The 12,602-nt window shown below is 38.7% G+C and overlaps 1 protein-coding gene across 8 annotated transcripts in view; it reads right to left on the reverse strand.

The window, feature by feature from the left end:
• The window catches only part of ptprk (protein tyrosine phosphatase receptor type K), a 120,210-nt gene that overhangs the window by 54,567 nt on the left and 53,041 nt on the right, over positions 1-12,602 (reverse strand). For all 8 annotated transcript variants that reach the window (XM_046060119.1, XM_046060118.1, XM_046060125.1 and 5 more), the window contains exons 3-8: positions 11,592-11,752; positions 10,348-10,399; positions 10,187-10,245; positions 4,747-4,828; positions 3,190-3,305; positions 1,861-2,035 (exon numbers count right to left, since the gene is read on the reverse strand). In XM_046060119.1, coding sequence (XP_045916075.1) covers positions 1,861-2,035; positions 3,190-3,305; positions 4,747-4,828; positions 10,187-10,245; positions 10,348-10,399; positions 11,592-11,752 — 645 coding nt within the window. The remainder of the gene's footprint in view (positions 1-1,860; positions 2,036-3,189; positions 3,306-4,746; positions 4,829-10,186; positions 10,246-10,347; positions 10,400-11,591; positions 11,753-12,602) is intronic.

The raw sequence follows: 12,602 nt of genomic DNA on the forward strand, positions 1-12,602 counted from the left end.
TAACTGGGTCAAGAAAATAATTTTGGTCAACGACAGGGTCATGGAAATATTCACATCAACTTCATAATTGACCATATGCTAAATGCCTAACAGTGATAGTTCAGTAATAGCTTAGCAACCACAACTAGGCTCAGTGGGTCTGTCAAGCTTTGTTTTTCAAAATGGTAAAGTAATGTAAGAGTGATATTTATATATGTATTTGCCTTTCCAAAATGAAAAACACATGCGCAAAAGCGTAAAGAATGGATTAAACAGTGTGTTTATATCCTACAACTTCAACTGAAAACATTAGCATGTCTGTCTAACTAGCTTACTACATTCACTAGTATAGTGTTTAACTCAAAGAAGCTAGCATTCTATTAACTATGTTAGTTTGTGGGGTTATGTTTCCCATAGCACATCCCCTTAGTAGCATTAGCTACTGTGTGGAAGCCGGTCCTGGATGCTATAGGAGTTTAAGCTAACATTAGTAACTCTATCTTGCTCTTTATTGGATTTGGCCAATCTAACATTCCAGGGACCTAGTATTGTAGTACTCGAGACCGGTCTTGGTCTCAAGACCGGTCTTAAGACCACTTTTTGATGGTCTTGGTCTCGTCTCGGACTCAAACGCATTTCTACTCGGTTTTGTCTCATTCTCTGACACTGAGGACTCGGGATTTTATTTCAAGACCAGTCAAGACTATAACTTTGGGAAAATCAATAAATTGCTTTTGCATTGGCTGATTTATTTGTTAACATCCTAACTTTGTTTGGATGTAAAACGTATTGCTTCAAATGCAACCAGTAACCCTAATTAAAAATGTGTTGTTCCCGTTAATCACTGTCACCCCTCCCTGCGATGCTTACGTTGCTCTAGTGTTTGTATGTGGGTGTTTTAATGGAAATGTGGATCTTTCAGATCAGTTTGAGAAATACCTATGATCTCGTTCCACATTTTATTGTGGGGAACTGGTCTTGGTCTTGACTTGGTCTCAGCCGCTAAAAGTCCTGGTCTTGTCTTGGTCTCGATAAACTCTGGTCTTGGTCTTGACTTGGTCTCGGTTTGGGTGGTTGACTACAACACTCCAGGAACCCATTATCCAACACAGTGTTAATTTTACCAAACAAATCTGTTAGTCCTCATCTTAAAGGCCTTTTCTCTTGTAATGTTAAAGTGAAACATACTGTTCCAATATACAAACAACATATATGAACAAAAATGCATAAACCTAAACTGTCTTGGTCATCCTAATAAAGGCTAGGAAGCCAAACAGCGTTATATTATAATGAAATAATTTCCCCTTATCATAAAATACTAGTAGCTCTATATGCATCATCAACTGGTGAGGATGCTGACTTCTTGCCTTTTAGTCTCAGTCTTTTAGCATGCTATCATGTGTGTATCCATCAAGAGCATATTAATGATCCCTTTTATAGGGTTTTAAAACAAGTCAGCTGGAAACATTAAAAAGTCAGCCAGAGACCGTGTTTTCAACCAACTCATGAAGCTAAATTAGCTAGCTGATTACCAGCTAATAAAATCTGCTCTGGACAGTGTCATTTCAGAGGGCAAATCTGTCAATGTCTAACGTTACATCTGTCGGACATCAAGGGCCCATAGTTTCATAAATTACTAAAAATGTTGAGTTCTCATTGTAAACTGTACTATGTGCAGTTATGGGGCTTAGCAAACAGTCAATTGGCTTGCAAAAATACTGAACCATCTTTGATACTTTCCACTAAAAGCAATCTACTAAAGCAGAAAAATCTCCTAAAAGTTGTAATATTAAATATTAAACCAGATAAGATAACAGGAGAAAACACAGAGCTGACTGCAAAACAATCAAATAACCTTGAAAATATTTTTTAAATCCTCACCTCTGACAATGAGACCCGCAAAGTTAGACACCCCAGAGCCACGCTCTGATTGGGTGACGCAGCGGTACAGATCTTGATCCTGATTAGTGACTTCTTTGAGGTGGAAGGAGGCGGCGAACCGTCTGTGGTTGATGTTTTTGGTCTGAGCCACAGGAATATCTTCTCCGTTTCTCCTCTGAATCAGCGGGAATCACACAGACAGATCAGGTGCTGCAGAGGCTGGTGGAGGGTTAACTGCCTAGTTCAAGGTCACAAGGCAGAGCTGGACCACACACGCCCAGGCGCACAAACACATAGACACACTCACCCCTCCCCTCTGCCTCAATGACAGCAGATTTGAAGGTCATGACTACAATAGAGCCATAATGAAATCAGAGGCTATTAAACTCTTACTTAATCATGTTAGCTGCTAGGATGTATGGCCTCGAGTCGCTCTGTGTGTGTGTGGATGACACTTTATTATTGGATGTACCAGTCTTGAGGGCGGCACATTGAATGTGATGCTTCATCTCTTTGCGTTGCAAAGATATATCTATATAAATATATATTTGTATTTATATATTGGTTAGACACTGCACATTAATCATTATAAGAATTAATGTTAAATGTTTTATATATCCAAGGGGAAATGGCCACCCTGAAAAGGTAAATAGTCAAAGGGTTGGTTTATCCAAATGACAATAAAACAATTTTCTCATTTACCTATAGTGGTATCTAGTCAAGATTTTGGTTTTGTTTGCTCTGTTTTGAAATAACTATCTTTTTGATTTCTGGCCCCATCCATATAAAAAACATTTGTGGTGCTCACAGCATCGGGCATTTAAAAACCCTGTCAACTCTTTTCATGAGGACTATTTCTTAGGCCGAAAGCAGCTCCAATGAAAACTGTTCACAGTGTATTTTGTGGATTATTTAGTGACCGATTATCAAGTATTTCTGGAATGAGATGATGCTGTTAAATTTTGTAAATGTCATTATTCAGCACTGTGAGCAACACAAATTAAATTCCATTCACCTCCACTTTATTCGTGAATAGACAGAAATCTCAGAAACTGCAATTTTAAAACCTTGGCAAATCAAACCAAATCTATCTTCAAGGCAAGATAGATACCACAAGGCGAATAAGAAAATACAGTGTGTTGTACTATTGATGAACAGCCCCTTTCAACACACATATATTGCACTTACGCTATATATGTTTAGCTGTAGATTCTTGTTCACCTCATAGCAATAGACTAAAACATGGTTTGTATTTAAGTGTTTGTATGTGTGTGTGTGTATGTATGTGAGTGAGTGTGTGTGTGTGTGTGTGTGTGTGTCTAGCTGTACCTGTAGCCAGAGTTTATTGTTCGATGTGTCTCGTCCTGTAGCAATACACTGAAATGTGGCGTTTTGACCGGCGTTCACCTCCACATCTCCAAGACGCAGGAAGTGAGGGGATTTATCTACAACAAACAAATGAAGAAAATTAGATTGTACAGCAAGGTTATATGTATTTGTATTTTAAAATGTTTTTGGTTTCATTTTATTTTCATTTGTCTGTTCAAAGTGGAAATGAGGTTACGGAGCCAGAGGGAGTTATGGATACAAACAGGTCGGGTTATCACAAACACACTGCATAATTTTACAACATTTCCTAACCCTAAGGAGTATGCTCATTATTACTGCGATTAGATTTTACTGGAGCCAGATGAAATCACAGCACAGTGCTGCACGGCCACTGGGAGGTAACATAAATGTCACATCCAGTATATATAATTCGCATAGCTCCCAATTCTCAACAACCGTGCTAAGATATGAAATAAGCCTTTTAGACCCTGAAGATGCAGTTCAGCTATGACATTTTTATTCCAGGAAGGTGATTGCAATCATAGATAGCAGCTACTATGGTGAATGAAAACACACACACACACACATACACACAGGCTAGCACACATGCATTCATGCAAACACGCGCGCACACACAAACCTGTGTGTCCAGAAATGCAGCTGTGAGAATGAATGCTTCCACTGTGGAGACTAAGTACTAATTCCTTTTCAAATACTTGCTCCTTCCTATAAGGAGTCCTCTTCCTCTGCCTTTAAAAGACTGGGGCTCTTCTTTTTATATTTTCTCAGATTCCAGGTCACTTTATTGACCATTGATTAATGTGCAGGAATCTCTTTCAGAGACATATCGCTAACTTCTGACAGAGACAGGGACAACAGGGATGCCAGGACCTCACAAAGAAGTTCAAGACTAATAAATGGAATCTATGACCAAGCAAAATTGTCCTGCTACTAGATACATGACAAAAAAGGAGTAATTGCTTCCTTTCCAACATAGGGACCCCCAGGAACCTGCCTATGGCTCAAGATTAACAGACCCTTCTGTTAACAGTAACAGTTTGTCGTCACAACTCCTTTTGGCCTCCAGAAGTAAGGAAACACTCAAGCGAAGGAGAGAAGAAGACCTGAGACGTAGCGAGAATTTAAAATGGATCGCAGTCCTCATCTCTTTCCTGTCAGTGTGAGACAAGAAAGCCACTGTTCAATGCTGTGTGTGTGTGTGGGTTAAAATGAGAGAGAGAAAGTGCTGAGTGGTCAGAATCTTCTCTCTCTATGATTGGCCTAATACTGTCTCATTTCCCGCTTCACTCTCTCCTATTCCCTCTTTCTCTCTGTTTCTCCTTCTCACAATCTCTCACTCCCTTTTTATTTCTCTCATTTTCCTCTACGACTTGCCTTTCTCCTCTCGCTGCATCCCTCCTCTCCTGTGTCACCTTCCCACTTATCTACCCATTCAACTGCAACAGAAACCATCCCAGGTACAGTCTAATTAGTGGCCAAAGCTATCAGCGTCTATTCAGCGAGCTAGGACTAATTGCTGGCATGCTAATGACTCACCGCACGGGTAGCTGAGCACCTGAATGTCGTCAATGGCGATGAAGCCGGCTTTGCTGTCCGAAACCTCTGCTTCAAATATGACCTGAGAAAAGAGAGAGAGAGAGATTTAGCTATTACTGTTTTCATAATTACCAATACTATATAGCATCTTTTTAATATCAAACTACTAATTTAAATAGAGAGTCTCATTGATCCAGATTTCGTTTTCAAGTGAGACCTGTGCACAAGATTAAAAATCTACACTATAAGCACACACAAACACACAATTTATATACACCAAACAGTCGTTCCACATGTAAGAAAACAATTACAAGTAGCAATTAAAATGCTGGAGTATAAAATATACAAAAGAAATGACAGAGCATTAAATACTTTTGCATTGCTTCTATTTTTTATTTGACTCTTGAATTTGTTTGCTGTTTAATTTGTTCTGCTAAGTGCACTTGCAGCGTTTAGTTTTAAAAATAATGCTTATTAAATTAGAATATCCAGTCATTGCTGATCCTCCATTAGCCTGTAAATGGAAATACAATAACAGCAAAACACTGGAAATGCCGTTCCTGGCAGAAAACAGTTTGGCACTGTTACCAAATCATCAACTTTTTCTTGTTGTTACCAAATCAGAAATTGTGACTGTGAACTGAGTTTTGGATTAATTCTGAGTGCACTGGAAGCTGCAAAGTAAGACTACTGCCATTTAAATTTGCTGTCAAAGTGATGGATTCAATCTAAGTTGTCACATGATAGATAGAAAGTCAGTGACAGCTCCAGTGATGTGCATTAAACTGGATAAATACAAAGCTGCCATCCTTACTGCTGCTGGATTTATACATTCTGGCAAACAAGCCAAGGAAGGATAAATGAGATACTTCCTGTTGGATCATAGTAATCTCCTTTGGTACACATAAAATGGTTGCCAGAGAAATGATAATAAGTAATGAAACCAAACGCGGTACAGTAGAGAATGAATATCTATTGTTCCCATCCCATCCATCTCTGTCTTTTTCCTATTCTGCTTTGATTTCATTCTTCTCTTGACTTCTTTTGCAACATTTACATCTGCTTCTTATCTTGATATGACTACATTGTAAACCTTCTATACCTATATACAGGGTACCCCCAGGATTCTCAAAGTTGTATTAAAGACTTTTTAAGACCTTTTTAATACCACCTAGGGTGAAATTTAATGCCAACTTCACTGCTGTGTAATGTAAATCTGTATGAATTTTAAGCCCGAGAAAATTATTATTGAGTATAGATTATTATTAAGTTAACTGAATTTAATAAAACATTGTATTATAATACTCACATTCATATTTAATAGATTTTTGTGTACTCTGATAACATAAATTGAATCAAGGACGTCACTTTGTATTGGAAAGTTGTGGGGACAATACAATACACTTTGCTCACATGCACAATGCACGAATATTGGGTTCATGAGAACAAGACAAGAAGATATTTTAACACTATTTTGATTAAATATTCAATTCTGAAATATATAAATGGGGGGACTGGGGGTCCTCCCCTAGAAAATTTTGAGAATTAAGCACTTAATTTCCTGCATTCTGGAGACATTTCCTGCACCAATTTATGGTAGAATTAATAGTGCAGTTGAGTTGTTACAATTAGTTATACCTTGGCTTGATAAGGTAATGTAATGTAATATAATATGCCAATGTAAATGCCAATTGCTTCATTGATTAGTCATCCTGTTCTGGTCCATCTAAAGGTTGCTTGAAATATAGTATTGGCTTGATCTGGGTGACGTAGTTTAATGTGTGTTAGCATGTTGGACGTCTCATACACAACTGTCTATCCGTTGCTGTGATAACGTTAACTGACCTGGAACCCTCTGCATGTCTTCCAGTTCCGCTGTTCCATTACCGCTCGCCATAGTGTGACTGACTCGCACACTGATCCGCTTGTTGTGCAAACCTCCGCGCCACTGCCTTCTATGCCCAAACTTGTCCATATCTCTGACCTTCTGAGCTTCAGACACTTGCCCATTCTGAGTCGACCAGCTAACGTTAGCTTGTTAGTAGCACTTCAGAGACATTGTTTTCTTGCTAGCGGTGTAAGCATTCATCGGCCCAACACTTTGGTTCATATTAAAATAAAACAGCTACTGGATTGATTGCCATAATAGTGTATAGGCCTCCAGATATTTATTCATTCAGTACTTTGTGTTTTGCGCCAATTTGCAAATGTTAGCATGCTAACTTGCTAAGCTAAGATGGTGAACATGCTGAACATTACATATACATAACCTACACAGCTATAACTAAACATCAGCATGTAATTGTGAACATGTTAGCATGCTGACATTAGCATTTAACTCAAAGCACCACTGTGTACAAGCAGAGGCTCACTGAGCTGCTAGCGTCGCTGCAGACTCTTGTTAACTTAAATTTCTGGTTGATAAACTGGTATGAACGCATGTGACTACCGACTATGAGTTTATTTATCTGTCTTTCAACACACAAAAATGGATTAATGAGTCGTTTTTAATCAAATAAGTGAGAAAAAAGTTGTTGTTTCTATTTCTCTGAATTTCAAGTAGGGTGCTAATAATGCTGCCATTTACCACTATCTCAGTTCATCAACTCATTTATATCTTCTACCCTCCTTCTTCATTGTCCATACATCAGCCCTCCAACTCCCTACACTCTTTATTTTTCCCACGATCATCCCTCTTTCTAACCCTAACTCCTCTCTTTCTGTCTCTCGCTTGCCGTATCTATTTTCTAACAGTGTTTACTCAGAGGGGAGCCCTGTAATGAGCAGAGAGGAGGTCGCTATCAAAAAGAGACACAGGGAGAAAGAGAGAGTGAGGGGGTGAGCAGTTGTTGTCATTCATCACCTGTAAGAGGAAATCTGCCGTGAACTGTTTACCCATAGCTTATCATCCCCTGCTTGTCACACTCTCCCCCTCTCTGTCTCCCTCCCCTACCAATCTATCTTGTCTCTCTCTCCTATCATCTTTCACTCATAGCTCACTGCGGAGCACAGCACAAAGACATCAGTTGACTTTTAATACCTTCATCTCTGTCTGCCTGAAGACCGGCTTGCCTGGCTGTCTGCCTGCCTCATTGTTTTTTATTATAACCACGTTTGTTTTGGTAGCTATAACATGACCTAATGACTTCTTCTCTTTTGTGTGCACATGCACATGTGCAAATGTATAAATTTCATCTTTCTGAGAAATCCACTTTTTGTATACATTTCAGTATAGTCCTTGAGGGCAAGTCCATGCCATAAGCAAATTGCAAGTCAGTTGCAAGTCTTTCAGGTCTCTGAAGATTGACTAATACAATGACACCGCATTTGAATCATTTGTTTTCTTGTACAAGAGTACAGTAAAAAGACTTTTTAATACAACAGAGACCAAGTCTGTTCAATAATATTCTTAATAATAAACTCTTCATAGTGTGTGGTTAAGGGCTGTTTTAGAAACAACTTTTCAAACATAAAAAACATGAACAATTTAGCTAAAAAAACAAGCTGCTGATTACTACATTATATTATGTTTGAATCATCACCTGAATTTTCTGTTTCACTTTATATAAAGACAATTCTACCATAAATTGGTGCAGTGAAACATGACTTCAATGCCAAAAGATTTGTCTTGAGATTTGAAAGCAACAAAATTCAAACATCAAGTTTAAATTACAATGATTTAAATATTAAAGTTAAATCATTGTTCAGTTTAAACTTGATGTTTGAATTTTGTTGCTTTCAAATCTCAAGACAAATCTTATGGCATTGAAGTCATGTTTCACAGCAGTCAAGTCTCAATTTTCTGACTTTATCTCAAGTCTATTGCTCTGTTAATGATCATGTATTTCAGCAAGTAGTCTGTAAATGATTTCCACAGTGCCTAGGGTCACTGCAGCCTGGATGCATGTCATTGCTCTATTTGTTTCCTTGTAGAATTTAATTATCAGCCACAGGACCCTTTGAATTCTGTGATCCATGGATCCCGTGGTGGTCGTCTCTGAGGAAACCACTTCAATCAAGCAGGTGTCAAGCTCATCAGTGTGAGGCAGGATTACTGATAGCTTGGATTTACAAGTTCTCATATGGGCAAAGCAACTCTGAAAAGTTGAAGGCTGAGGACTGACATATCATCACTCAGAGAAGGGCTGGACGATAGCATACATCCCCTTATCAAACGATTGCATTCATCACTTTGATGTATGCATGTATGGGGTCTGAATCAAAATTGTTTTAATTGGCAGGCAAGGCGTGTTTATAGTTTGAATCATCTCAGTCATGTCAGCTGGGTTTAAACACCTGCTTTCTCTAAGCACACTGTAATTTAAGGTCACCATCCTTTTTATATTTATGTGAGAAAGTTGTGCTTGTATGACCCAAAACTTAAAGTTAAGCTTAAGGTTGAAATGGCAAAAACAACAGTGAGATTTCTATTAGCAATGGAAAATTTAAAATAAAAAAGAAATAAAGACAAAACTGTAATTAGAAGGTCTATCTAAATAGGGCTGCGTGGGTGTGTGTGTGTGTGTGTGTGTGTGTGCGCGCGCATCAATTCTTGTGTGACAGTGTGTGCATGACTACATGTGTCTGCTTAGTCTTCCCCTGGTGAAACCAGTCTCATTACAACTCAAGCTAAAGTGCTAACACAGAAACATGTTTGAACATGAAAAAATAGCTCCATAACCTCAAATCCAATAACCTGATTCATAGCTTGAAAAACCTACATAAGCCTCAGCAAACCTGGATGATTATGTTCAATTAAAACATGTTGACACACGAGTTTCATGCTGGTGATCTCCTCCCATAGTCACTGAGGGCCATTTGAGCTCCAGATGGGCCATTTGGTGGATGCTTTCACACTTGGCCTTACAGTAATAATACAGGGTCCCCAGGCTATGTGTTAACATGAAGTGTGTGTCTGTGTGTGTGAGTGTGCCTGCTAGGACATTTGGAAACAAGCTATCCCACAACATGCACACATCTGTCACCACTGGCCAACAAACACCCACAGATGATGCTGATTGACTATCATGAATTTAAGAACAAAGAAGAAACATACAAGCACGTGTATTCAGTAGAATCCACTTCCACTGTCCTGCAATAATTTCAACCTCTTAGAATCTTATAATGTTCAGATTTTGAGAGTGTGTACAACAAGACACAACAACAATGACAACAATATCAATGTCCTGCACGGTGACCACTATGTCTACAAACACAACGCATACACACACACGCAGCTCTTTTTTTTCAGTCTCTTTGTAGCCTTATCGTCACCTCCTGAGCCTCAGTCAACACAAATAAATCAGATGCTTGCCTCACAGCATGTGTGTGTGTGTTTGTATTTGTGTGTGTTTGTGTATGCACATGAACACGAGTGGAAATAAAGAAATATGTACATGATTAAGGAATCACAGCCATCATTAGTCATTTAAGGAGTTACCTGATATTCATTAGGCCAAAATGTGGAGACGGCGAGTTCGGCTCTCAGCCACTCTTTCCCTGAAAGACAAGATTACAGTCAACACAAGCAAATAAAATCACAAAAGTGTCAGAAAGAGTTGTGAAATGAGAGTCTGAGTGGTGCTCTGAGCCTGTCTTTACCAGTGTAGGACGTCACGTTCCATATAGGGTTGGCCAAGGGACCCTTGTTAACCTAGAAATGACAGAGCACAATGTAAAACAAATTAGTCCCAAATAGTTCCCACAAAAAAGAACCTCCTTTGAATTTCTTGATGCACTCAAAGATCTCCTTTTCATTACAATGAGATGCATTTAATTACAAATAATAATAATAATAATAATGACGATAATAATGGCACGGATTATAACACGTTTAAGTCTAAATCGTGCTTGTCTCATGGTCAGAGGTCAGGGTCAGCTACACAACCACCTTTAGGCTGGTGGGAACTCTGTTTTGCGGGGAGGATTTTTGCAGTAATGTGGGTTTGACTTTGTGTCATAAGATTGAAGGGCAGTCTTCCTACTCATAATGCTCCCTTGCTGCTCAGAACCAGGAATTGGTAGAACCAGTAAAATAGCAATCTTCTGTTAACGTGTTTTCTAACCACTTCAACAAATCGTACAAAAACTTAGGGTGAGGAGAGAGGGGATGAGAAGTCAGGACTGTTGTGGTAACAACTAAAGTGGAGGGAAGACTGGATCGTTGCATCACAAAATGCAGCTGTGCTATATATTCCCTTCCCTGAGTGGATCCCCCACACTTTGTACTTTGACAGATGTCCAATAAAATAAATAATATAATCTTACACAACAACCTAAAAATAAAGACTTAGAGTTTAAAAGTCAATATTTTTTGTGAAAACAATTATTAATGCTTAATTAGGCAAACTCAAACAAACTATTGGTTAAGACAAGGCAGTCAGTAGCCTCTATCGTATGCTAGTTGCATTACTTGTGGCTGTGTTTCACAATATCCAGAGCACATTACCCATAAATCCTGTTTTGTTTTGTTTTAAACCGAAGGGGCTCTGTTCACCATCTGCTATTGTGACAAACCGAAAGCTTTAACACAGCACTTGAAGTCATCTAGAGTTGCTTTTTGGAGGAAAATAATATATAAAAATAAATAAATTCAATGCAGCTTGTGTCTCATGAAATCAAACCTCACCTCACACACTGTAAACTGCTATGTAGAGGCCAGATGGTCTTGTTTGTTTACAGAATTCATGTTAATGTTAATGTTAATTAATGTCTCAAAATTAAGAAGTTAGGGACAGATTGTTTACTGGGCAGGTAATACCATGTAAATGGAACCAGCACAATCAGTCGCAGTCATTAAAGACAAACTATTACATTCTGTTTTCTTATGTTTGTTCAATAATTACCTTCACCAGGACGTTGAGGGTGCCAGGGCTGGAGCCGTCAGGGCTGGTGAGGAGATAGTTGAAGTCGATGCAGTGAGTGTCGTTCTCCTTCATGACCGGCAGCTGAAACCTGGCCTTCTCCCCAACATCATACTGAGAGACGTCTACGTACATGTAGGAACCTGGACACAGATGTGGAGACGGTCATATAAAAAAAGCAACATTGCATATAATTCAAGGTGCATTGGGTTCACAGTGTTTATGAATCTGACCTGAATAAAGACCAATGAATCAGCTCGTTTTTGTTTGCAGCTGTTTGTGCTTACATCACATAACTGCTGAAATACAATGCTTGAACAGACTGGCAATGGCACCCGTAGGTAGCTAGTGTCGACTCCGTGATTATTGTGACTGGACTTGGCAAAGAGCAGGTTGTGTGCCCAATGCCCATTGCCTGTGTGCATGTACCTACAAGAGTAAACCAACTCTCTCTGCTGCTGTGTGGCTTAAAAATAATCCACATTGCAGACATGAACTGCTGCAACAGTTGTGTGAATAGAGTGATGTTTTCTCATTCCCTCTGTTTATCTATTTTTTTTCGTGATAGAACTTCACTGCCTTGCACGTTTTTTAAGACTTGCCAGGTCTGTAAATTTCAGTTATCATAGTTTATCTAAATTAAAACCTTTTGTTTATACTCTGCAATATATTGTATACTGTACAGTGTGGTTTTGATGTCTTAATTAGTTACTATTTAGTTTTTTTTTCTTTATCACAAATTGGTTTTGATGTTTTCTGCACAATCTCGTAGTGCTTGTCAATTTAAATTTCACTGCACATCCCGTGGTTTGCATAAAACTCTTTGAATCTTAAATCTAAATCACTCCTTACCCAGTTTATCTCTGATAGTTAGTACTACATATCCATGTCTGTGTGTTGCCTCCAAATGTACGCCAAGGCACATTACAGTAAGCCAACAAGGGAACCAGGACTTTCTCCTGTGAGAACATTGTGAGTCCAGTAAAACTCCAA

The sequence above is a fragment of the Micropterus dolomieu genome, linkage group LG10 (assembly GCF_021292245.1).
Source record: "Micropterus dolomieu isolate WLL.071019.BEF.003 ecotype Adirondacks linkage group LG10, ASM2129224v1, whole genome shotgun sequence".
NCBI classification, from domain to species: Eukaryota; Metazoa; Chordata; class Actinopteri; order Centrarchiformes; family Centrarchidae; genus Micropterus; species Micropterus dolomieu.